Below are 27,580 nucleotides of genomic sequence, written 5' to 3'. Positions count from 1 at the left end.
TTATCTCCATCCAAGGTTTAGTAAACAGACCCCTTAGTATCCCCTAACTACAGTTACTTTAACCCTTTGTCTATAGAGCAATTGAATTCAGATTTTTGTTGTTACGTGTGATCCATTTGATATTTCACAAATGCCTTTTAAACCTATTTTATATGGTTTCCTGATTGCCTTGAAATGGTGCATACTACATAATTGTATTTGTTGTGTTTAGAAGTGTGCTGACATATTGTATAGTACAATGCAAATGAAAATAAGATCACGGTATTTAATTTACCTGTTGGTGTTTACTGCACACGGACATATTTCTTTAAAGTGCTTCCCTAACCTAAACACAGTACAGGACGTCCTGTTGTGGCCCAAACCTATTCTCTTAGGAATATTTATAGTAATATCAGTTCTGTGAGAACCAGTCGCATCACTTCCTGCCTCAGTCCTGTTAATGGTTCCCAGGGAATGCTTAAGCTGCATTCCTATAGCCGCCTACAAAATGGCTGCCAACACAGTGCACAAGGAACGCTCTTCTAATCCTGTTGTCCTCAAACAGACCGTTTAGAGGCATATGTATCAGAGCTTGGAAAGGCGTAAAGTGGGGAGAGATAACGTACAACCAATCAGCTTCCATCTGACATTTTTCAAACACAGCCTGTGACATGGCAGATAAATCTACCGCAAACTACCAACCAGACAGTATCTGTAATTTTACAGGCTCTGGGGTCTGTGTACTGAGCCTTGGAAAGAGAGAGGGTGGGTACGCACTAGAACAATATCGCCACGGTTTGTCATTTCCGGGCAAATCGGAACTACAAATCGGGCATTGCCCAATTTTTGTGGTCGCAGGCGACCTCTTCTGGTCAGCCTGCTGCAGGGTCGACAAGAACATATCGCTAACGATACCATGCTGCTAAATGCACATGGCGTGTTAGATTGCGTGTGTATGCACGTCTCTCCTCTTTATCGCTCTTCAAGGCTGAGTACATAGAACCATTATGACAGTTGGGAGCAGATTGGTTGGTATTTTCGTTCTCTTTCCAAGCTTTGATAAATCTCCCCCTTTATGACACACATGTACATAGTCACTTTTCAACAGAATACATTTGATATAAGAGAATACCCCTAGTTTACTAGGAAAGAGGATCTTTATAATATTGCTGCCCCAGATTTCCTCTCGTGTCAAGGTGCAATGGATTTTCCCCATCCCAGACACTTGGTCAAAACGCACAGACTTTTCCCATGAAGCAGTGAAAAGAGTGGAGACGTTGCCTATGGCAATCAATCAGCTTTGAAGTAACATTTATCAAGTGCGTGCTCTAAAATAATACATAGCAGCTGGTTGGTTGCCATGGGCAACTTCTCCACTGGCTCACTTCTCCACACTTTGCAGTGCTTCATGAACATCTTAGGCACATTTAAGCAGGAGAAGAAGAGAGGATATCTTCTATTGTTGAAGTGTTGACGTACAGAGGAGCCGCTAACACCAGGGGAAACTCTAGGCATGATGAATAAATGTTTATTCATGTTTAGTTCTACTGTGAGGAGCGGAAATAGTCTCAGACTTTTTTATCATGCAGAAAACATGGCTCCCAGCTCTAAGCCAGTCGCTGCCTTCTTGTGACCGCCCCAGGACAAAGACTGCCAGCCACGCTCAGTGTAGTGTTTAATAAGAACACAGCAGACTGAGTGTGTCATGTTTCCGCATTTCCTCGTTTCTATGCAGTTGTCACACAGGTCAGATCACAGACATTTACATTCTCTCGGGGAATTCTTCAAGGCTGTTCCCTTAATGGGAGGTGATGTCTCAGACTGCAGCTTTACTCCGTAGTTTGTGATTCCAAAGCTCCCTTCACAGACCTGTTCTGTATTAGGACCAGAGCCCAGGTGATTACAACAGCCGGCTGTTTAGGTGCTGTAGATCTCGACACTTGGAGTAACAAAGTCTTAGGGGGACATGATATGAGCGGAGAAGTGAGCCAGTGGAGAAGTTGCCCATGGCAACCAATCAGCACTGAAGTAACATCTATAATTTGCATGCTATAAAATGATACAGAGCTGCTGATTGGGTGATGGGGTAACTTCTCCACAGGCTCACTTCTCCACTCTTATTGTTTAGTAAATGTCCCCATATGTCTGGCGTTTGAATCCATTATTTCTCTAACGTCCTAGAGGATGCTGAGACTCCGTAAGGACCATGGGGATAGACGGGCTCCGCAGGAGACATGGGCACTTTAAGAAAGACTTTGGATCTGGGTGTGGCTCCTCCCTCTCTGCCCCTCCTCCAGACCTCAGTTTGATTCAGTGCCCAGTGGAGACTGGGTGCTTTCAGGGAGCTCTCCTGAGTTTCCTGTAAAAGAAAGTATTTTAGTCAGGTTTTTTATTTTCAGGGAGCCTGCTGGCAACAGACTCCCTGCATCGAGGGACTGAGGAGAGAGAAACAGACCCACTTCTCTGAGTTTCAGGGCTCTGTTTCTTAGGCTACTGGACACCATTAGCTCCAGAGGGATCGGTACGCAGGTCTCACCCTCGCCGTCCATCCCTGAGCCGCGCCACCGTCCTCCTCGCAGAGCCGGAAGAAAGAAGCAGGGTGAATATGTGAGGAAAAGACTTCAGAGGCGGCAGAAGACATGATCTTCATAAGAGGTAACGCACAGCAGTGAAGCGGTGTGCCATTGCTCCCATCACCTCACACACTTCGGTCACTGTAAGGGTGCAGGGCGCAGGGGGGGCGCCCTGGGCAGCAATAAACACCTCAGGTGGCAAATACACATATATACATGTACAGCTGGGCACTGTACATGTATAAAAAGAGCCCCCACTATGTTATTAGTAAATTTGAGCGGGACAGAAGACCGCCGCCGAGGGGGCGGGGCTTCTCCCTCAGCACTCACCAGCGCCATTTTTTCTCCACAGCACCGCTGAGAGGAAGCTCCCCGGACTCTCCCCTGCTTGACACACGGTGAAAGAGGGTTTTAAAGTAGAGGGGGGGGCACATAATTGGCGCATATACATTATACATAAGCGCTACTGGGTAAACATTCTGTGTTTTTTTCTGGGTCATATAGCGCTGGGGTGTGTGCTGGCATACTCTCTCTGTCTCTCCAAAGGGCATGGTGGGGAACCTGTCTTCAGAAAAGAGTTTCCCTGTGTGTGTGTGTGTGGTGTGTCGGTACGCGTGTGTCGACATGTCTGAGGTTGAAGGCTCACCTAAGGAGGAGGGGGAGTGTATGAATATTAGGTCTCCGTCGGCAGCACCGACACCTGACTAGATGGATATGTGGAATGTTTTAAGTGCTAATGTTAATTTATTGCACAAAAGATTAGAGAAGCTGAAGCTAGGGTACCGTCAGGGAGTCAACCCATGTCTGTCCCTATGTCGCCGGGACCTTTGGGGTCTCAGAAGCGCCCACTATCCCAAATAGTTGACACAGATACCGACACGGATTCAGACTCCAGTGTCGACTACGATGATGCAAAATTGCAGCCAAGGGTGGCTAAATGTATTCGATATATGATTATCGCAATTAAAGATGTTTTGCATATTACTGAGGAACCCCCTGTCCCTGACACGAGGGTACACATGTATAAGGGAAAGAAACCTGAGGTCACTTTTCCCTCTTCACATGAGCTGAACGAGTTATGCGAAAAAGCGTGGGAAACTCCAGACAAAAAACTGCAGATTCCCAAAAGGATTCTAACAGCGTATCCTTTCCCGTCACAGGACAGAATACGGTGGGAATCCTCCCCTAGGGTAGACAAAGCTTTGACACGCTTATCAAAAAAGATAGCGCTCCTGTCCCAAGATACGGCTACCCTCAAGGATCCTGCTGACCGCAAGCAGGAGGTTACCTTGAAGTCCATTTACACTCATTCTGGTACGTTGCTCAGGCCGGCAATTGCGTCGGCCTGGGTTTGTAGTGCTGTAGCAGCATGGACAGATTCTTTATCAGCGGATATTGAGACCCTTGATAAGGATACCATTTTAATGACCCTAGGGCATATAAAAGATGCTGTCTTATATATGAGGGATACTCAAAGAGACATTAGTTTACTGGGTTCCTGGATAAAAGCTATGTCCATTTCTGCTAGGCGAGTCTTATGGACCAGACAGTGGACGGGGGATGCCGACTCAAAGAGGCATATGGAGTTTTTGCCTTACAAGGGTGAGGAATTGTTTGGAGAGGGCCTCTCGGACCTCGTCTCCACAGCTACGGCAGGTAAATCGAATTTTTTACCTTATGTTCCCTCACAATCTAAGAAAGCGCCTCATTATCAAATGCAGTCCTTTCGTTCAAATAAAAGCAAAAGAGTACGTGGATCGTCCTTTCTTGCCAGGGGTAAGGACAGAGGAAAAAAGCTGCACAACACAGCTAGTTCCCAGGAACAGAAGTCCTCTGGGTTCAATCACAGGTGGATCCCTGGGCAATGGAAATTGTTTCCCAGGGATACAGGCTGGAATTCGAAGAAGTGCCTCCTCGCCGGTTTTTCAAATCGGCGCTACCAACTTCTCCCCTGGAAAGGGAGATAGTGTTACAAGCGATTCGAAAATTGTGTCTTCAACAAGTGGTGGCCGAGGTTCCCCTGCTTCAGAGAGGGAAGGGGTACTACTCAACCCTGTTTGTGGTCCCGAAACCGGACGGTTCGGTCAGACCCATTTTGAATTTAAAATCCCTGAACCTTTACTTAAAACGGTTCAAGTTCAAGATGGAATCGCTCAGAGCGGTCATCGCCAGCCTGGAAGGGGGGGATTTTATGGTATCGTTGGACATAAAGGATGCATACCTGCATGTTCCTATATATCCTCCTCATCAGGCGTACCTGAAATTTGCGATACAGGATTGTCATTACCAATTTCAGACGTTGCCATTTGGGCTTTCCACGGCCACGAGAATTTTCACCAAGGTAATGGCGGAAATTATGGTGCTCCTGCGAAAGCAGGATGTCACAATTATCCCGTACTTGGACAATCTCCTCATAAAAGCGAGATCACGGGAGAAGTTGCAGAACAGTGTATCCCTTTCACTGAAGGTGTTACAGCGACACGGCTGGATTCTCAATATTCCAAAGTCGCAGCTGGATCCTACGACTCGCCTGTTCTTCTTGGGCATGATTCTGGACACAGACCAGAAAAGGGTTTTTCTTCCGGAAGAAAAAGCGCAGGAACTCATGACTCTAGTCAAGAACCTGTTGAAGCCGAAACAAGTGTCAGTGCATCATTGCACTCAAGTCCTGGGAAAAATGGTGGCGACATACGAAGCCATTCCCTTCGGCAGGTTCCATGCAAGGACTTTCCAGTGGGACCTATTGGACAAATGGTCCGGGTCACATCTGCACATGCATCAGCGGATCACTCTGTCCCCCAGGGCCAGGGTTTCTCTCCTGTGGTGGCTGCAGAGTGCTCATCTTCTAGAGGGCCGCAGGTTCGGCATTCAGGATTGGATCCTGGTGACCACGGACGTGAGCCTCCGCGGTTGGGGAGCAGTCACACAGGGAAGAAATTTCCAAGGCCTTTGGTCAAGTCAAGAGACTTGTCTTCACATCAACATCCTGGAACTGAGGGCCATATTCAACGCCCTACGTCAAGCGGAGACCTTACTTCGCGACCGACCGGTGCTGATTCAGTCGGACAACGTCACCGCAGTAGCTCATGTAAACCGCCAAGGCGGCACAAGGAGCAGGGTGGCGATGGCGGAAGCCACCAGAATTCTTCGCTGGGCGGAGAATCATGTAAGTGCACTGTCAGCAGTGTTCAATCCGGGAGTGGACAACTGGGAAGCAGACTTCCTCAGCCGACACGACCTGCATCCAGGAGAGTGGGGACTTCATCAGGAAGTCTTCGCATAGATTGCAAGTCGGTGGGGATTGCCCCAAATAGACATGATGGCGTCCCGTCTCAACAAAAAGCTACAAAGGTATTGCACCAGGTCAAGAAATCCTCAGGCGGTAGCTGTGGACGCCCTAGTGACACCGTGGGTTTTCCAGTCGGTCTATGTATTTCCTACTCTTCCTCTCATACCCAAGGCGTTGAGAATAATAAGGTAAAGAGGAGTGAGAACAATACTTATTGTTCCGGATTGGCCACGAAGGACCTGGTATCCGGATCTGCAGGAAATGCTCACAGAAGATCCGTGGCCTCTTCCTCTAAGACAGGACCTGTTGCAACAGGGTCCCTGTCTGTTCCAAGACTTACCACGGCTGCGTTTGACGGCATGGCGGCTGAACGCCGAATCCTAGCGTAAAAAGGTATTCCGGATGAGGTCATTCCTACGCTAATAAAGGCTAGGGAGGGTGTGACATCTAAACATTATCACCGGATATGGCGAAAATATGTTTCTTGGTGCGAGGCCAGGAATGCTCCTACGGAAGAATTCCATCTAGGCCGTTTTCTTCACTTCCTACAGACTGGAGTGAATTTGGGCCTAAAGTTAGGCTCCATTAAAGTTCAGATTTTGGCCTTATCCATTTTCTTTCAAAAGGAATTGGCCTCTCTGCCTGAAGTACAGACTTTTGTGAAGGGAGTACTGCATATTCAGCCTCCTTTTGTGCCTCCGGTGGCGCCTTGGGACCTTAACGTGGTATTAAGTTTTCTTAAGTCACATTGGTTTGAACCACTTCAAACAGTGGAGTTGAAATATCTCACTTGGAAGGTGGTCATGTTGTTAGCCTTGGCTTCGGCTAGGCGAGTTTCGGATTTGGCGGCTTTATTACATAAAATCCCCTATCTGGTTTTCCATATGGATAGAGCTGAATTGCGGACCCATCCTCAATTCCTACCTAAGGTGGTCTCATCATTTCATATGAACCAACCTATTGTCGTGCCTGTGGCTACACGGGACTTGGAGGATTCCGAGTCCCTTGATGTGGTTAGGGCTTTAAAGATTTACGTGGCCAGAACGGCTAGGATCGGAAAAACAGAAGCACTGTTTGTCCTATATGCAGCCAACAAGGTTGGCGGCCCTGCTTCAAAGCAGACTATTGCTCGCTGGATCTGTAACACGATTCAGCAGGCGCATTCTACAGCAGGATTGCCATTGCCAAAATCGGTTAAGGCCCATTCCACTAGGAAGGTGGGCTCGTCTTGGGCGGCTGCCCGAGGGGGTCTCGGCACTACAGCTGTGCCGAGCAACTTGGTCGGGGTCAAACACCTTTGCAAAGTTCTATAAGTTTTATACCTAGGCTGAGGAGGACCTCCTGTTTGCTCAATCGGTGCTGCAGAGTCATCCGCACTCTCCCGCCCGTTTGGGAGCTTTGGTATAATCCCCATGGTCCTTACGGAGTCCCAGCATCCTCTAGGACGTTAGAGAAAATAAGATTTTAAACCTACCGGTAAATCTTTTTCTCGTAGTCCGTAGAGGATGCTGGGCGCCCGTCCCAAGTGCGGACTATTTCTGCAAGACTTGTATATAGTTATTGCTTTCATAAGGGTTATGTTATAGTTTAGTCGGTTATGGACCGATGATATGTTGTTGTTCATACTGTTAACTAGATTGTTTATCACAGGTTCTATGGTGTGATTGGTGTGGATGGTATGAATCTTGCCCTTAGATTAACTAAAATCCTTTCCTCGTACTGTCCGTCTCCTCTGGGCACAGTTTCTCTAACTGAGGTCTGGAGGAGGGGCATAGAGGGAGGAGCCAGTGCACACCCAGATCCAAAGTCTTTCTTAAAGTGCCCATGTCTCCTGCGGAGCCCGTCTATCCCCATGGTCCTTACGGAGTACCAGCATCCTCTACGGACTACAAGAAAAAGATTTTCCGGTAGGTTTAAAATCTTATTTCTCTGACGTCCTAGTGGATGCTGGGGACTCCGTCAGGACCATGGGGAATAGCGGCTCCGCAGGAGACAGGGCACAAAATGTAAAAGTTTGACCACTAGGTGGTGTGTACTGGCTCCTCCCCCCATGACCCTCCTCCAAGCCTCAGTTAGGTTTTTGTGCCCGTCCGAGCAGGGTGCAATATAGGTGGCTCTCATAAAGAGCTGCTTAGAGTAAAAGTTTTGATAGTTTTATTATTTTCAGTGAGTCCTGCTGGCAACAGGCTCACTGCAACGAGGGACCTAGGGGAGAAGAAGTGAACTCACCTGCGTGCAGGATGGATTTGCTTCTTAGGCTACTGGACACTAGCTCCAGAGGGACGATCACAGGTACAGCCTGGATGGGTCACCGGAGCCGCGCCGCCGACCCCCTTGCAGATGCCGAAGTAAGAAAGAGGTTCAGAAACCGGCGGCTGAAGGCTTTTCAGTCTTCATGAGGTAGCGCACAGCACTGCAGCTGTGCGCCATTGCGCTCAGGCACACTTCACACCGGCGGTCACTGAGGGTGCAGGGCGCTGGGGGGGGCGCCCTGGGCACAATGTTAATACCTTTCTGGCTAAAAAGAATACATCACATATAGTCCATGAGGCTATATGGATGTATTTCACCCCTGCCAGGTCTCAGAAAAACCGGGAGAAGAGCCCGCCGGAATAGGGGGCGGGGCCTATCTCCTCAGCACACAGCGCCATTTTCCTACACAGCTCCGCTGCTAGGAAGGCTCCCAGGCTCTCCCCTGCACTGCACTACAGAAACAGGGTAAAAAACAGAGAGGGGGGGGCATTTTTTGGCGATATTATATATATTTAAGCAGCTATAAGGAAACAACACTTATATAAGGTTGTTCCTATATAATTATAGCGCTTTGGTGTGTGCTGGCAAACTCTCCCTCTGTCTCCCCAAAGGGCTAGTGGGGTCCTGTCTTCTATCAGTGCATTCCCTGTGTGTCTGCTGTGTGTCGGTACGTGTGTGTCGACATGTATGAGGACGATGTTGGTGTGGAGGCGGAGCAATTGCCGGTAATGGTGATGTCACCCCCTAGGGAGTTGACACCGGAATGGATGGCTTTGTTTATGGAATTACGTGATAATGTCAGCACGCTGCAAAAGTCGGTTGACGACATGAGACGACCGGCAAACCAGTTAGTACCTGTACAGGCGTCTCAAACACCGTCAGGGGCTGTAAAACGCCCTTTGCCTCAGTCAGTCGACACAGACCCAGACACGGACACCGAATCTAGTGTCGACGGTGAAGAAACGAACGTATTTTCCAGTAGGGCCACACGTTATATGATCACGGCAATGAAGGAGGCTTTGCATATCTCTGATACTGCAAGTACCACAAAAAGGGGTATTATGTGGGGTCTGAAAAAACTACCTGTAGTTTTTCCTGAATCAGAGGAATTGAATGACGTGTGTGATGAAGCGTGGGTTACCCCTGATAAAAAACTGCTAATTTCAAAGAAGTTATTGGCGTTATACCCTTTCCCGCCAGAGGTTAGGGCGCGCTGGGAAACACCCCCTAGGGTGGACAAGGCGCTCACACGTTTATCCAAACAAGTGGCGTTACCGTCTCCTGATACGGCCGCCCTCAAGGATCCAGCTGATAGGAGGCTGGAAAATACTCTAAAAAGTATATACACACATACTGGTGTTATACTGCGACCAGCAATCGCCTCAGCCTGGATGTGCAGTGCTGGGGTGGCTTGGTCGGATTCCCTGACTGAAAATATTGATACCCTGGATAGGGACAGTATTTTATTGACTATAGAGCAATTAAAGGATGCATTCCTTTATATGCAAGATGCACAGAGGGATATCTGCACTCTGGCATCAAGAGTAAGTGCGATGTCCATATCTGCCAGAAGAAGTCTATGGACACGACAGTGGTCAGGCGATGCGGATTCCAAACGGCATATGGAAGTATTGCCGTATAAAGGGGAGGAATTATTTGGGGTCGGTCTATCGGATTTGGTAGCCACGGCAACAGCCAGGAAGTCCACCTTTTTACCTCAAGTCCCCTCCCAGCAGAAAAAGACGCAGTCTTTTCAGCCGCAGTCCTTTCGTTCCTATAAGAACAAGCGAGCAAAAGGACATTCATATTTGCCCCGAGGCAAAGGAAATGGTAAGAGACTGCAGCAAGCAGCCCCTTCCCAGGAGCAGAAGTCCTCCCCGGCTTCTGCAAAGGCCTCAGCATGACGCTGGGACCTTACAAGCGGACTCAGGGGCGGTGGGGGGTCGCCTCAAGAATTTCAGCGCACAGTGGGCTCACTCGCAGGTGGACCCCTGGATCCTGCAGGTAGTATCTCAGGGTTACAGGTTGGAATTCGAGAAGTCTCCCCCTCGCCGGTTCCTAAAATCTGCTTTGCCAACGTCTCCCTCAGACAGGGCGACGGTATTGGAAGCCATTCACAAGCTGTATTCTCAGCAGGTGATAATCAAGGTACCCCTTCTACAACAGGGAAAGGGGTATTACTCCACGCTATTTGTGGTACCGAAGCCGGACGGCTCGGTAAGACCTATTCTAAATCTGAAATCTCTGAACCTGTACATACAAAAATTCAAGTTCAAGATGGAGTCACTCAGAGCAGTGATAGCGAATCTGGAAGAAGGGGATTTTTATGGTGTCCTTGGACATCAAGGATGCTTACCTTCATGTCCCAATTTGCCCTTCACACCAAGGGTACCTCAGGTTCGTGGTACAAAACTGTCATTATCAGTTTCAGACGCTGCCGTTTGGATTGTCCACGGCACCCAGGGTCTTTACCAAGGTAATGGCCGAAATGATGATCCTTCTTCGAAGAGAAGGCGTATTAATTATCCCTTACTTGGACGATCTCCTGATAAGGGCAAGATCCAGAGAACAGCTGGAGGTCGGAGTAGCACTAACTCAAGTAGTGCTCCAACAGCACGGGTGGATTCTGAATTTTCCAAAATCCCAACTGATCCCGACGACACGTCTGCTGTTCCTAGGGATGATTCTGGACACTGTTCAGAAAAAGGTATTTCTTCCGGAGGAGAAAGCCAGGGAGTTATCCGAACTCGTCAGGAACCTCCTAAAACCAGGGACAGTGTCTGTGCATCAATGCACAAGAGTCCTGGGAAAAATGGTGGCTTCTTACGAAGCGATTCCATTCGGCAGATTCCATGCACGAATTTTTCAGTGGGATCTGCTAGACAAATGGTCCGGATCGCATCTGCAGATGCATCAGCGGATAAAATTGTCGACAAGGACAAGGGTCTCTCTGCTATGGTGGTTGCAGAGTGCTCATCTGTTAGAGGGCCGCAGATTCGGCATACAGAACTGGGTCCTAGTGACCACGGATGCCAGCCTGAGAGGCTGGGGAGCGGTCACACAAGGAAGAAACTTCCAGGGCGTGTGGTCAAGCCTGGAAACGTCTCTTCACATAAATATACTGGAACTAAGAGCAATCTACAATGCTCTAAGCCTGGCAAAACCTCTGCTTCAGGGTCAGCCGGTGTTGATCCAGTCGGACAACATCACGGCAGTCGCCCACGTAAACAGACAGGGCGGCACAAGAAGCAGGAGGGCAATGGCAGAAGCTGCAAGGATTCTTCGCTGGGCGGAAAATCATGTGATAGCACTGTCAGCAGTGTTCATCCCGGGAGTGGACAACTGGGAAGCAGACTTCCTCAGCAGACACGATCTTCACCCGGGAGAGTGGGGACTTCATCCAGAAGTCTTCCACATGATTGTAGTCCATTGGGAAAGACCAATGGTGGACATGATGGCGTCCCGCCTCAACAATGCTCACGGAAGATCCGTGGCCTCTACCTCTAAGAAGGGATCTGCTTCAGCAGGGACCGTGTCTATTCCAAGACTTACCGCGGCTGCGTTTGACGGCATGGCGGTTGAACGCCGGATCCTACGGGAAAAAGGCATTCCGGAAGAGGTCATCCCTACCCTGGTCAAAGCCAGGAAGGAGGTGACTGCACAACATTATCACCGCATTTGGAGAAAATATGTTGCATGGTGTGAGGCCAGGAAGGCCCCGACAGAGGAATTTCAACTGGGTCGATTCCTACATTTCCTGCAAACAGGATTATCTATGGGCCTCAAATTAGGGTCCATTAAGGTTCAAATTTCGGCCCTGTCGATTTTCTTCCAGAAAGAATTGGCTTCAGTTCCTGAAGTCCAGACTTTTGTAAAAGGAGTACTACATATACAGCCCCCGGTTGTGCCCCCAGTGGCACCGTGGGATCTCAATGTAGTTTTGGATTTTCTCAAATCCCATTGGTTTGAGCCACTCAAATCGGTAGATTTGAAATATCTTACATGGAAAGTAACCATGCTACTGGCCCTGGCTTCAGCCAGGAGAGTGTCGGAATTGGCGGCTTTATCGTATAAAAGCCCATATCTGATTTTCCATTCGGACAGGGCAGAATTGAGGACGTGTCCTCATTTTCTGCCTAAGGTGGTATCAGCGTTTCACCTGAACCAGCCTATTGTGGTGCCTGCGGCTACTAGCGATTTGGAGGATTCCAAGTTGCTGGACGTTGTCAGAGCATTGAAAATATATATTTCAAGGACGGCTGGAGTCAGAAAATCTGACTCGCTGTTTATACTGTATGCACCCAACAAGCTGGGTGCTCCTGCTTCTAAGCAGACGATTGCTCGTTGGATTTGTAGCACAATTCAACTGGCTCATTCTGTGGCAGGCCTGCCACAGCCTAAATCTGTCAATGCCCACTCCACAAGGAAGGTGGGCTCATCTTGGGCGGCTGCCCGAGGGGTCTCGGCATTACAACTCTGCCGAGCAGCTACGTGGTCAGGGGAGAACACGTTTGTAAAATTCTACAATTCGACACCCGTAGAGTGGAAACAGAACCTGTGGCAAGCGCAGCGAGCTTCGTTGCGCTCCCCCCCCCCCCCCCCCCCGTATTCTGGAGACTACGATCCTGGAGTCGGTATGGTGACCTCCGGGATCCCAAACGCCGGTCTCCCAATACCAACCGTAATGAAGATGTGTAAGAGGTAGCTGTATCTTTTACATGAGTTAAGATCGATCCATGAAACCGTTTCCCGACAACGGTGATGAGAACTTATCGGCCTCGGCAAAGAATTCACAAAAAAATAAAAAAATAAACTTGCACAATGACAAAATAACTGCCCCGTTTTAGACAGACCTGATGGACCAATGAGATCATTTCTGCCTTTGAGTTTGTGAGATGAATTAGAAAAAATAAATGATGATTTCTAGAATAGCTGACCAGAAAGTTGTGTATTGCTAGTGTATGTTAACTTTATGTAGTGTGCTAAGAGCACAAACCTGATAAGCACGGGACTCAAACTCCCAACCTTATGTACTACAGTCAGACACCTAACACATGTAGCTATTTGCACCTGTGTTGCAAGTCTAGTAATTCTAAGTATATGAAGCTACAGTAGTTGTATGAGTCAGTTTTAAGTCCAGTGGTTCCCAATCTCGGTCCTCAAGGACCCCTAACTGTTCACGTTTTCACCAACGGTCACCTTTAATAAATCCACAGGTGACCTGAAAAATGTGCATTGTTAGGGTGCCTTGAGGATTGAGTTTGGGAACCACTGGTTTAAACTATTGCAGCTAAGCAGACACACGTACCCAGGCATGATAACAGTCCAGGTTTTACAGATATCCATGCTTGTGCACAAACTGTATAATCAAACTGACTGAGGTGCCAATTACAACCCTGTACTGTTAGGGTGCCTTGAAAACACAGGGCCTGATTCAGAGATGTATCCTAATGCATCGCTACTACAATCCTGTGCACAGGGGCTGTGCGCAAATTTGCAAATGCAGCACAAGCCAGGAATTGTACAGCGGGGCCGACTGGTGGCTAATCCCAGCGGCTGTGTACAAAGACACCGTCGGCCTCAGATCAACCGATTATATTGAAGTTCAGCATAGCCCTATGTTCCTGCAGCATAGCTTTGAGAACTAAGATGGTGGCGCATGTTTTCTGCATATTGAAACCCACTGGCAGCCAGAGACTCGCCTCGGAAATGATCAAGACAATCCTACGTTTTTACAGTCACCCCGTTACCTCCCCCAAATGATTCTTGAGAGTCAATCACTGCAATTAATCCTCATTTGATATGCCGGCTGTCGTGATCCCGGCGCTCACTATACCGGCGTCGGAGTTGTGACAGCCGGCATACCGACAACTATTCTCTTTCTTGGGGGGGGGGGGGCGACCCTCCTGGAGGGAGAATAAATAGCGTGGCGTGCCACCGTGCTCGCAGCATAGCGAGGGTATTCGGACTCCAGGTCGTCAACAAAAAGGTCGACACACCTTAGGTCGACGCCAATTGGTCGACACACCTTAGGTCGACATGGACAAAAGGTCGACAGGAACAAGGTCAACATGGACAAAAGGTCGACATGAGGTTTTAAAAAAAAAAATTTTTTTTGGGAACTTTTTCATACTTAACGATCCACGTGGACTACGATTGGTACGGTAATCTGTGCCGAGCGAAGCATGGTGAGCGAAGCGGTGCACTAATTGGGGTTCCCAGTCACTCTACGAAGAAAACGACACAAAACCCCCCCACCTCGTGTCGACCTTTTGTCCATGTCGACCTTGTTCCTGTCGACCTTGTTCCTGTCGACCTTTTGTCCATGTCGACCTTTTGTCCATGTCGACCTACGGTGTCGACCTAAGGCGTGTCGACCTTTTTGTTGTCGACCTGGAGTCCCAGACCCGTAGCGAGCGCAGCAAGCCTGCAAGGGGCTCTTTTTTTTTTTTTTTGCTCGCCCCGCTGCCGGCATGCCGACTGTCGGGATCCCGGCAGCTGGCTTAACATACTACACCCCCTTAAATACCATGGTAGTTTGCAATGTTTAGGACTAAACCGGTATTTCTCAAACCCATGTATTAGGGCCCACTCATAGTCCAGGTACATGATCACAGGTGGCTTAGTTATAACCTCAGTCAGTTTGATTTACCCACCTGTGCCGAAGCAGGGATATGCCTAATGTCTGGACTGAGAGTGGATCATATGACTGGGTCTGGGAAACACAAGACTAAACAATGTTTTTTGACCAATGTTTTCTTTCCATGACCCATCTTCGTCTAGGGTGCCAATGTTTTTTGACCAATGTTTTCTTTCCATGACCCATCTGCCACGGCACACAGTTTGAGAGCCACTTGCGTAATCTGTTTACAGACCAGGCCTAACTAACCTGCATGCTGGGGTCAGCTATCTCTTGTGGTTCCCCACCAGCAGGAAAGCTTCAGTCCCTCCTCCAGAATGTGAAGTATTTTGTTCCGAAAAGAAAAATTTTCATTCATGTGCGTCATGTGTGATTGAACATGAATACACGATTATCCAAAGTGCTTCATATACAATATATATTTAGCTTTTATCTGCTTTCCACGATCTAGGAGCAGCAAAGGTTATTCTGGGTACAGTTGATAGTTTGGCCCGCAGGTATCTGTCTGTTCAGTATAAGAACTCTGGCGTTTGTGATAATTTATTACCTGTCTGCTAATATAGTTCTGTTCCAAATAAAACTAATTGATGCCTAAAATAGAATCCATTATCGAGGCATTAATGCTTTGTGTGGAAGTAGCTGTTTGTTCACTTTGATTAAAGCTACAATGTTTATTTAATATGCAATAAATGTATGTAAAATGATAGATTGTGCTAGATCAGAGGTTCTCAAACGCGGTCCAAAAGGAACCCCAACGGTCCAGGTTTTAGGTCTATCTATGGCTCGGCACAGATGGTTAAATCAAATGGACTGAGGTGCTAATTAATTCACCTGTGGCCTAGCATGGATAAACTTAAAACCTGGACCGTTGGGCACCCTGAGAACCTATGTGCTAGATAGATTATAGCTAGAAGCTTATCTCTGAAAGGTCTGCACATCTCACCTATAGTGAACTATCGACAAAGTGAACATCAAGTTACTGTAGAGGTTTTATATTTTAATATATATATATATATGTATATATATAATGTGTGTGTGTGTGTGTGTGTGTGTGTGTGTGTGTATGTATATATGTTTCTCCACTTTATCTCAGGTTGGCTTGCGGTGGGCTCTGTCACCCAACCGATGCCCGTTGTGGGCTCTGTTGCCCAATCGGTGACTGTGATTGGCTCTTCATTTGGGAAGGAGATAGTTTTTGTCACGGTGACGTTTTGTTAATCTAGTACTAGAAGAGTAAGATGAGCGCACATTCGGGCATGGCATGCAATTTTTTGTAGCGGCCACCATTTTCTAGATAGCATAATTATTATTATTTACCAAATCCCAAGGCAAATTTCCCCCTTTTGCACTATTTTGGATATTATGTGGTAAGTTATTTGACAAAGATGTTTTAAAGCTTAATGCTTAATTTAGCCCTATTTATTACAGGTACAATAACTGCATTTCTTAATCTTTGTTCCTCAAGTTGTAAAATGGTTTATTGTGACTCTTACTATGGTCTACTTTTGGTTTTGGGTGTGAATGTTATTGTTGCCTGTATGATAATGCCCAATCTATACGGGGCATTTCTGTTACCTATGAGGTTATCAGCCAATCGATGATGTTTTCACTGCCTCGGAGGAATTAAAGAGAACAAGAAAGTCCTATAACATGCTGGATGGCGATTTTGAAGCCGAAACCTTTATTTCTGAGAGACTATTGTGCCCCGCAGTCCAGGTATGGTATAATAGAATGTCTTGGTAGACAGTCAATAGGTCAACATGACCATGGACAATACAAAAATGGTCAACACTTGTTTTTTGGCCAAATTTAGTATATTCCATGTTTTATAACGACCGTCAGCACAAATGTAGACCCTCACGGGCTCACGTCACTTCGTGCAAGGTAACAGATGTCTACGAGAATAGTAAATCAAGCAAATGATGGAAAAACGTGGGGGGAAAAAACCCCAAAACGTGTTTTTTACCTTTCTCCATAATGTATGTCGACTTGTTGATCTGTCATCCAGATACCCTGTAGTCCACAGGTTTTTGATATTTCTAAAGGCTCTGCAAAATAATTTATTTTCTATTTAAGATGTAAAATCTAAATTTGGTTTTCTGCCATGAATGCGTCTCCTAAGCTCCTATACAGTACATCACATATCGGGTCTTATTCTCAAGAAATGAGGTAATCCAAATGTTCTGAAAACACACTCTCATGATTGCCTCTCTGCGGCACTTTATGGAAGATATTATATTAATTGCCATTATTAGGAGTTTTATTTAGACTGTCATTGAGAATTCTGTAATGATTAGTAGTCAATGTTGATAAACGTTATTAATAAGTATTTATAACGGCTGCTGGCAGCCGCGTTCCCATCTGTCTTCAGAGACTTGAAATCTCTAGCAGATGGTTTAACATGTCAAGTGTTTTTATGGAGTCAAGTCTTGTTCGCACTTGATTTTTTTGTGGTTATATGTTGTCAGATCAGATCATTTATTTTACGTCCCCGGGGGGCTAATTTTAGACAGGTCACGTACACAGTGTACGTCCCACAGTTAAGTTTCTGGCAGTGTTTTTAACTTGACAGCGCAAAATGGAGTTGCAGTGGTGCAGTCATTTCTGGCCGCTGGCGTGTGTAGCCTGTTCCGCCACATAAACAGAAACCACTGCTTTCATAGACCAGGAATTTTGAGTACAGATGTTTGGAAATGGCAAACCTCTTTGAAATTCAATTTTACCTCAGTTTTGTTATTTATTTAAGCTGGAGCTTATAGTCTCTCTAGGAGAAGCAAGGAAGCGGCCTAGGTGGAAAATATGTGGTTGGTACTGGGGTGCTAATGGTATAGATGGTTGTAGGCAGGGGCAATATTATTAGAGTGGTGTTAAACAGTTCCAGGTCCTGTGCACACACAAGTAGTACAAGCTGTACTAGCAAATGGTCGGGCAAAAGCATAGTCATGAAGAGTTGCTAAAGTTTCATACACAATTCAAGTTAATAGAGGCAGTAGTGTAGTCTGAGGCGTAGCAAGGGCCTGGAACACAGTGCGGACAAATAGTGACAGGGTGTTTGGCAGTAGTGTGGTCTGGAGCGTAGTAAGGGCCTGGTACACAGTGCAGACCAATAGTGACAGGGTGTCGGGCAGTAAGGTGGTCTGGAGCGTAGCAAGGGTCTGGTACACAGTGCGGACAAACGGTGACAGGGTATCTGGCAGTAGTGTGGTTTGTAGTGTAGCAAGGGCCTGGAACACAGTGCGGACAAATAGTGACAGGGTGTCTGGCAGTAGTGTGGTCTGGAGCGTAGCAAGGGTCTGGTACACAGTGCAAGCACTCAGTGTAGGAAACCGCTAAAGGGAGAGATCAGGAATCCGAAAACAAAATGAAGACTTTCCTGAGCAAATGAGCAGCTGAGTTCGAAACACATTAGACAATCACCTAACAAGATTTACCAGGGCTGTACATCCTTTGTACTGTATGGGGGCGGGACAGGGGTTGCCAGAAATTGCCACGCATACACAGTTCTCTCAGATCACCAGAGAGCACTGATGGAAAGTCTACAGTACCTCCACAACAGCCATCCCTAGTGTTTCACCCGCCTCCCGAAGTAGCTGACCCAGGCAGCCGGTGACTGATATCCAGGCCGCGTACATACCGGGGTAGCTGACATATCTGAGCACTCTGTGACCAGTGCAGAGTTACTGAATTGCATGGGACAATACCACATGCATACCCTTCAACATGACCCATTCCATTAGGTACAAAATGCTCTGTTCCTGGACTTCCTTGCCAGTGGCAGTTACAGAGGTGAGGCTGCAGCACAGTCCAAAATTCAAATAGGGGAGCCACACCAACTGCCACCCCAAACACGACCAAACAGCACTCGCCAGGACTCAATGCCAGGTAACTGACGCTCTAATAGAGTAATAATGTATATTGCAATTGTACATTCTGGAACCTGACATAAGAGGAGGGGTTATGGCCCACGAGAACTGGGGCCCACCGGGTATTTGCCCTGTGCCCCGTTGGGGCGTTCTGGTGCCGGCTGTAGTCCTCTTTAGATGGAAACACCGGCTGATATTTTACATTCGCTAAGTAGTGAGTATTGAACACAATGACGTGTGTGTGAAAAAAAATTATATATTATTACTGCTTAAATCTCCCAGAGGATGGATTTTATCATGGCTGTGGTAAGACCATATAGGGCAGTATGGCAATTTCTGGGTTCTATGCAGCAGGGGGGGCCTATTCTGTATTGCCTCCCACGGCCTATACAGTGCTGCAAGGCAGCGTACGGTATCCCTAACACAATGAGTTGTGACTCGGTGGTTGTGGAAATGTGTGTTGATTCAGATCAGTCAGTACATTGGCAAAGATATAAGGAAGGTTAATTATTGCAGCACTTCTAGTAAAAGTTATTACTGAATTGCTTCTGCCCTTTGGAGTCCTGAAAAATGTGCCTTTGGGGGTGTGACTGTGTGGACCAGTAGGAATTTGCAGGCGCAGAGATTGCAGCTTCTGATTGGTCTCCTGCTCACGCTCCTTTTCAGAGCCGTTTTAGAATAGTAAACAATTTGCTTTTCCCCAGTTTTTTATTGCAGCCATGACGGAAACCCAGGAAAATCTCTACCAGCCTGCAGATCCCAGGGCACCACTAAAATACAGGCGCATCTCAGATTAAACTTGTGTAACCGGGGTACTCCTTTAAGTGCATGGTAATGAAGCACGGTTAAATGATGGTACTGTACTGTAACCTACAGTATACATATTCTCTATATTGTAGAAGTGGCTATCGGTTACCAGACCCTTTTTGCAATGTGCTCCTTTTCCATAAATACCTCCCGTTTTACCACAGGTGTAAAGAGTCATGTTGGGATGTGTGTGCAACACGTGACAGACTGATATAATATAATCACCACCGAGATGGTGTGAATTCATTCCGGTACTGCTTGTCCTGCAAACTGTGGGTTGGCTAAACATCCCCATATCCTTATTGGCCCACCCAAAGCGTACCCCACCCCCCACCTGATGCTCCTCCACATTGTACTTTTGTCATCAAAAGAGAAAAGTCCAGTGTGTTCAGTATTTAATTTAGGTGTATTTAATGTATATGTTGTTGTAATTTTCATCAATGGCCGAAATTTTCCCTAATGCCTCTGCTAACTCCACGTGTGCGTTTGGATGCAGTCTGTGTGTAAATTACTGTAGAATAATAATAATGACGAGGGTGTTGATTCCTTTAGCAGTCTGTGTATATTGGAGGACAGCGTATAGAGAATGAACACAGCGGAACCCACTTCTCCATGTTTTTTTTATTGTCAGTGAATATTTTTGGGAATATTTATGGAAATTTTGGCATATGGTGAAGGTACTTATAGCAGCCAATAAGTGCTAAGCTTTCATTTTCTGCTCTGATAGGAAAAAATGTTTGGTTGCTATGGATAACACCAACTTTTTCCCTCCCCTCAATAGTATGTGAATTTCAAACAAGATGAAAAAATATATAGGTGTAAAATAAAGAAGAAAGTATTTATAACTCTTTGACATTAGAGATTATATTTTGGTTCCTTGGTCGAAGGAGCTTACAGTCTTTGAGACTGTTATAGTTTCTGATAGTAATGCCAGTGTTAATTTAGTTTATGCATTGATCAACATAATTGTTTGGGGGAGAATCTAAGCTCAGGATGTATCCATAATTAATGCATCTTTAAATTTAAAAAATAATGTTGTGTTCTTTTATAGATTGGGACAGGGAAAAGTTACTTGAAGATTGGATGTGCAGTCCTGAGAATTGTTGCCAACGGTCAGGCGTCCAAATGCCAACCCCACCTCCAAGTGGGTACAACGCCTGGGATACACTGCCTTCTCCACGTACCCCCCGTACCACGCGTTCCTCCGTCACATCTCCAGATGAAATCAGTCTGTCTCCCGGGGACATAGACACAACTCTGGTGCGTTTCATGCATTACGGTATTCCGCCAAAACATAGTGTAACTGAGGCGACCTCCGCAAGGTCTCTGTGGACAAGTTTGCCCATAGACTGTTCAGGCCAGAGTTTCCTAGCCATCTCCATTTTCCCCACTTTCTCCTCAGATGGGAGTACTAGCATTTTGCCAACTTACTATGAAATAAACTTTTACAAAAATTTGTGGTTTCTGTGGAATGTTCATTGTTCACTTATTTCAGGAAAAGTAGTTAATACTCTGAATAAAGATGCCCATGTGGCATTTATTTTAGTGAGATTTAAAAAATGTTATGCAGTGCTGCCCATTTGTTAGACATTATAACAAATTTTAGGATCTCAAAAGTCTTGTGTATGTCACAGACAAATCTGATTGGCTACAATGTATTTCCTTTTAGATGTCAGGTGCCATACACTCACTGACGAGTTCCAATGTATAGGGTGACCCCATATGGTAAACATGCATAAGTTCAACAGGGTCAAAAACACGACATGGTCAAAAGGTCAGAAGGTAAAAGGTAGACGATGGTCGACACAAGTTTTTTTTTTTTTTTTTGGGGGGGGGGTTCATGTTTGTCCATCTTTTGCTTAATTTACTATCCACGTGAACTGCGATTGGGAATTGTAACCAGCAGCAAGCACATTGGGCCACCTATCCCGAAGCATGGCAAGTGAAGCAACGAGGGTACACGTTTCCACTAATTGTGCTTAGATATGGTTAAACATAATAACAAAATAACCCCCCCCCAAAAAAAAAACAACAAAAAAACAAAACCCCACCTGTTTTGAATTTTTGTGTCGACATTTTTACCCTGTTGACCTTACCCACTGTCTACCTTTTTGACCCTTGACCTAATGCATGTTGACCATATGGGGTCCACGTAATGACTATGTAGACAGTGTAGATATTCTATACCGCACACCCTCACTGACCTGTCGTCTGTTATACAGTATGTCATATAGACAAAGTAAACATCATTATTTTTTTTTAATGGATTCAAGAATACAGAAGTATTCTTATGCATGTGAACTGTGTCGAAGACAAATTTATTGTCTTTTGTTTAATTTTCGCCCCCATTTGCGTCTTAGTCGCAAAGCAATCTGACAAAACCGCTTCACGAGACTGCGCTGATTCTTTTGATATACAACACGAACCCGAGTCTGTATACTTGGCGCAATGGATTTAGCATGAAACAGGGGCGGTCGCTGCATCGTAACTCTAACTATCAGAAGTGGGTTTTCTTTCGTTGTGACTAAGACGCAAATTTGGGTGAAAAAGATGCTTGGCGCAATCAAAGCATCATGGGACCCGGCGCACAGAGAAGGGCTGTTTGCGGCGATTACAGCGACAGAGTATGCAGACTCATCTGTAAAATGCATTACTAAGGAAATAATGATTTTTGTCCCTCTAGCATTATGTAAATATTTCTCCTTCCTTTTCTTATCTCTGACAAAGAATTCCCTCCCCCAATTAAATTCAAGCAGATGTTTCCAGCCACATTAATTATTGCATTTCCAAATTTGTCTCCGTACTGTGAGCTCATAAAAAGCCTTTTGAATGCTCAGAAGAAGGGACGTATAATCGTTTTTGTGTTATTTATATCTGGCTCGCTGGGCTTCCGAGATATTCAGCTGAAGCATTATGCAATCATCAATAATAATGGAATGGCTCAGAAAAAAAAGGACATTAATTTTAACGCTTTTGGGTTCCAGCCAACATAGGGACTCATCCAAGCGTTAAGTAATCATTTCAGCTTCGTGCCGAAGTGCAGCAATATAATTTGAGAGTTTTCACAGCTAATGTCGTCGGTGATGTCTGGGGCTGAGGCGGTACGCTCAACCTGGTGTAGGCCACAGGTCAACTAGGAAGGCACTTGGTAGCATCTAAAAGCATATGTGTTAGTAAAAGTTGCCCTACCCCTTAAAGAATTATTGGAATGCAAGAGATAAAGGCAGTGGAGCAATCGTAGCATTAGAGGTCAATTTGTGTTGCATTTTGGGTGCAATATATCCTGCCACTTATCGGGTGCATAACAGAGTTATTAACGCCGTAGAATTGTGATTAAGGGGTACATTTACTAAGCAGTGATAAGAGTGAAGAAGTGAGCCAGTGGAGAAGTTGCCCATCTAGTCTGCACCTTTTATTTTTATCCTTTATGTAATCTCAGCCCTTTTTGATCCTTAGGGGGACATTTACTAAGCAGTGATAAGAGCAGAGAAGTGAGCCAGTGGAGAAGTTGCCCATGGCAACCAATCAGCACTGAAGTAACATCTATAATTTGCATACTCTAAAATGATACAGAGCTGCTGATTGGTTGATGGGGAAATATCTCCACTGGCTCACTACTCCGCTCTTATCACTGCTTAGTAAATGTACCCCTATAGTTGTAGAGGACAGCTCTTTCCCAAATAGCTGTCCTTTGCGATGATAGGACTTCCCGGTTTATGGCCCAATAGTCGTGACGTGCACCGCAGGGGACACTTGGAGCAATCTGATTGGATCTCTCTGTGAAGACTGGAAGAAGAAGTCTATATGCTTCTATTAGGCAATGGCTATAGAGGGTGTTACCTACTGGGTACAAAGCTGCAAAAGGTTCTACTTTCTGGAGCTTTGTACATATGGAGAATGCGGTGAGTTGGGAGTGCAACATGGTTTTGCCCAGTCACTTGCTTTTGTGCTTTGCTTGTAAATCAGAATCCCTGTGTTGTGATTAGGTGTAGGGTGGTGATGGGAGGAGTTAATGGCATGCTAATGTGTCCTTGTTTGGATCTCTTGCCCTACAGCTTTGCAAATTGATTTGATATTTATATAGACAAACACTTACCTTTTCATAGTGGTACTCCTAGCATTTCAGGTTTCATAGGAGGGATGTCAGTAGGATTATGAGGATGTTGCTGATCACTGTATGCAGGCACAGATATTGTACACTGTTTTCATTGTTATTTCTCAGCGGAATGTAATATTTCTGCCTCTGTCTTTGTCCACAGTGTGGCATCTGCATGTGCGGCATTTCTGTATTTGAAGACCAAGTGGAGATCCCATGTGGACACGAGTTTTGCAGGGCATGCTGGGAGGCGTAAGTATTCAGACTGTTTAAAAAGGTTTAGCACCGTTTCACCATATATTCATTTATGACTATATTTAGGCTTCTTGAAACGCGCCACCCATTCCTCACACACCTTAGCCGTCTTTATCCTACATGGACACGAGACGCCGTATAACAATTGCGCATGTTTACACCGTGTGGTTGTCTGTGCACCAAAGAGGCGGTTATGTTGCGCGCTGTACAGTAAGTTCCTAGCGCTTGACGTGATTATGTGCCAACACAGGTGATACAGTTCATCTGTTATAACACGGCAGCGTTAAAGTATTATAATAGAACAGGAACCATGTGATAAATCAGAAGGATCAGTGTAAATTATATTCTATTCCTCCTCGGCCACTTAGTGCCAGACAACAGCGGATGCATTAATAATGGAAGCTAATGCGTCTATATGGGTAATGCGGGATATATTTAGCCATCCCTCTGACTGCTCTGCCGGGAGATGACATTTGGTATGCTATTTAGGGGACAGCGCTTCTGTTATTGTGATCGCCCAGCGTGAGCTCGTGTATTTGCTTTGTAAAGAGGCCAGAAAATGAATATATAAACAGGAACCAAGGAACGCTGTCTGCTCTCATATTAGCATTTTCTTTGACCTCCTCTTGTTCCTCCATCAAACCCCCCCCCCCCCCCCAATCTGTCTGATCATTGGCATTTACCCAACCTTCATAATGACTTGGCGATGATTGAGCAGGAGCTAGCACTCTCACCTTTGCCTCGTTACCCTGAGACCGCTGCACAAGACCTGAGCGTTATTGCTTGGAGCACTACTAAGTAATATTCTTGTTATATGGTGACATTGTTACGTTGGGCTTGGTTGTGTTTTAGGTCTGATCATTTGTTTTTAGTCACATGGGATTTTTTTATGTTTTTCTGATTTAATCCTGTTTTTATTGAACTTGAGGATGCGATTCAGAAAGTTAAAGTAGGACGCTATGGAAAATTGTTATGCATCCAAATGGTTATTTATTGCAGTCCCTCTAGCGATACATTGGTAATGATATGTAGAACGTGCTATTCTTTGTCATAATGATTATTTGTTATCGTTTGTTTATTTACATCCATCCTGCTTGGGTCATTATCTGTCAGCAGGCAATTAACCGCATAATCTTTTTAATAATGAGGGTGTAAGGAGAGAAGGGAGTTTATAGCGTTCTTATTTGTTATAGGTAATGTGAGAAAATAGCATTCAACACGGCCTGTTCTGGGTCGTTGCACATGTCCTCGTCCCTCCCTGTCTGTGGTTGTATAGAAATGTATTCATGCTATGTACTTACATGATGGTGTACTGTCTTTATGCTGTGTTATTCATTTTAATGTGTGTTTTAAGTACGGCCTTGCCTACACACTGTGGTGCCTATTAAATGTTAATAATTGGTTCACTCGGTCCCCCAGAAGTCTTCCGATGTCGTGTTTTTTTGTGTATTAGGGCTTTTTGCTTTTTTTTTTTTACTTTGCTCTTTACTTATAATGGGAAGTGTGTTTATGTAGCTTTCCTAGGGCCTAACTCAGACCTGATCGTAGCCGTGCAAAATTTTGCACAGCTACGATCAGTTACTCGGACATGTGGGGTGACACCAGCACAGGGCTAGTCCACCCCGCATGTCAGGCCCTTCCCACCCGCACAGGTACAAAAGCATTGCACGGTTGCAATGCTTTTGTACCTGAAGAGTAGCTCCCTACCAGCGCAGCTCCTGCGCGCTGGTAGGGAGCTACCCGTCGCTGTCCGGGTCGCAGCGGCTGCGTGTGACATCATGTAGCTACCGCGGCCCGCCCCCCACACGGTCCATACACGCCTGCGTTGACCGGACCATGCCCCTAAAGCGGGGTCCAAATGCCGCTGGCCCGCCCCCTTCCGCCCAGTGAACGGATAGGCAGAGGCGATCGCAGGACTGAGATGGCCATCGGCTGTCTGGCATGCGCCGGCGCACTGCGCAGTTCAGACCTGATTGGCTGCTGTGCGAAAACTCACAGCAGCGATCATGTCTGAATTAGGCTCCAAAGAAGTCTCCAAAGAAGCGTGAAATCTAGGGTGCTTTCTGGCCGTCCCTTTGCAAGCTCAAGAACTTTTCTTTAACGGTTATCCAATACTCAATGTACAGTGCATCCGGAAAGTATTCACAGTATGTTACAGCCTTGTTCCAAAATGGAATAAATTCATTTTTCCCCCCAAAATTCTACACACAACACCCCATAATGACAACGTGAAAAAAAGTTTTTTTGAGATTTTTGCAAATTTATTATAAATAAAAAACTAAAATCAGATGTACATAAGTATTCTCAGCCTTTTCTCAATACTTTGTTGATGCACCTTTGGCAGCAATTACAGCCTCAAGTCTTTTTGAATATGATGCCACAAGCTTGGCACACCTATCTTTTGGCAGTTTCACCCATTCCTCTTTGCAGCACCTCTCAAGCCCCGTCAGGTTGATTGGGAAGCGTCGGTGCACAGCCATTTTCAGATCTCTCCAGAGATGTTCAATCGGATTCAAGTCTGTGCTCTGGCACTCAAGCACATTCACAGAATTGTCCTGAAGCCACTCCTTTGATATCTTGGCTGTCTGCTTAGGGTCGTTGTCCTGCTGAAAGATGAACAGTCGCCCCAGTCTGAGGTCAAGAGCGCTGGTTTTCACCCAGGATGTCTCTGTACATTGCTGCATTCACCTTTCCCTCTATCCTGACTAGTCTTCCAGTTCCTGACGATGAAAAACATCCCCACAGCATGATGCTGCCACCACCATGCTTCACTGTAGGGATGATATTGGCCTGGTGATGAGTGGTTCCTCGTTTCCTCCAAACATGACACCTGGTATTCATGCCAAAGAGTTCAATCTTTGTCTCATCAGACCAGAGAATTTTGTTTCTCATGGTCTGAGAGCCCTTCAGGTGCATTTTGACAAACTCCAGGCGGGCTGCCATGTGCTTTTTACTAAGGAGTGGCTTCCATCTGACAACTCTACCATACAGGCCTGATTGGTGGATTGCTGAAGAGATGGCTGTCCTTCTGGAAGGTTCTCCTCTCTCCACAGAGGAATGCTGTAGCTCTGACAGAGTGTCCATCGGGTTCTTGGTCACCTCCCTGACTAGGGCCCTTCTCCCCCGATCACTCAGTTTAGACGGCCAGCTCTGGTGGTTCTGAACCTCTTCCATTTATGGATGATGGAGGCCACTGTGCTCATTTGGACCTTCAAAGCAGCAGATATTTTTCTGTACCCTTCCCCAGATTTGTGCCTCTATACAACCCTGTCTCAGAGGTCTACAGACAGTTCCTTTGACTTCATGCTTGGTTTGTGCTCAGACATGCACTGTCAAGTGTGGTACCTTATATAGACAGGTGTGTATATAGACAAATGATGTCCAATCAACTGATTTTACCACAGTTGGACTCCAATTAAGCTGTAGGAACATCTCAAGGATGATCAGTGGAAATAGGATGCACTTGAGCTCAAATTTGAGCTTCATGGCAAAGGCTGTGAATACTAATGTACATGTGATTTCTTAGTTTTTTATTTTTAATAAATTAGCAAAAATCTCAACAAAAAACTTTTTTCACATTGTCATTATGGGGTATTGTGTGTAGAATTTTGAGGGGAAAAAATTAATTTATTCCATTTTGGAATAAGGCTGTAACATAACAAAATGTGGAAAAAGTGAAGCACTGTGAATACTTTCCGGATGCACTGTACGTGAGGTAGCCTTCCCTGCTGCTTGCAGTATTATAAGAGGTAGGTACCTTGTCCCCTTTGTGCTGTTGGCTGTCCTGTTCCCGAAGATAGAGTGGAGAGGGGAGTCCTAGTTTGT

General features: G+C 45.9%; 1 protein-coding gene across 2 annotated transcripts in view; it reads left to right on the top strand.

The window, feature by feature from the left end:
- ANKIB1 (ankyrin repeat and IBR domain containing 1) overlaps positions 1-27,580 on the top strand; it is a 220,438-nt gene that overhangs the window by 114,144 nt on the left and 78,714 nt on the right. For both annotated transcript variants that reach the window (XR_010177583.1, XM_063921412.1), the window contains exons 6-7: positions 20,456-20,664; positions 23,664-23,752. Coding sequence is in view for 1 of the 2 variants with exons in the window: in XM_063921412.1 (XP_063777482.1) it covers positions 20,456-20,664; positions 23,664-23,752 (298 nt within the window). In the remaining variant the exon portion in view is untranslated. The remainder of the gene's footprint in view (positions 1-20,455; positions 20,665-23,663; positions 23,753-27,580) is intronic.

The sequence above is a fragment of the Pseudophryne corroboree genome, chromosome 5 (genome assembly GCF_028390025.1).
Source record: "Pseudophryne corroboree isolate aPseCor3 chromosome 5, aPseCor3.hap2, whole genome shotgun sequence".
Taxonomy (NCBI): domain Eukaryota; kingdom Metazoa; phylum Chordata; class Amphibia; order Anura; family Myobatrachidae; genus Pseudophryne; species Pseudophryne corroboree.
Note: the sequence above shows the minus strand (reverse complement) of the source record. Positions and strands in the feature narration are given on the sequence as shown.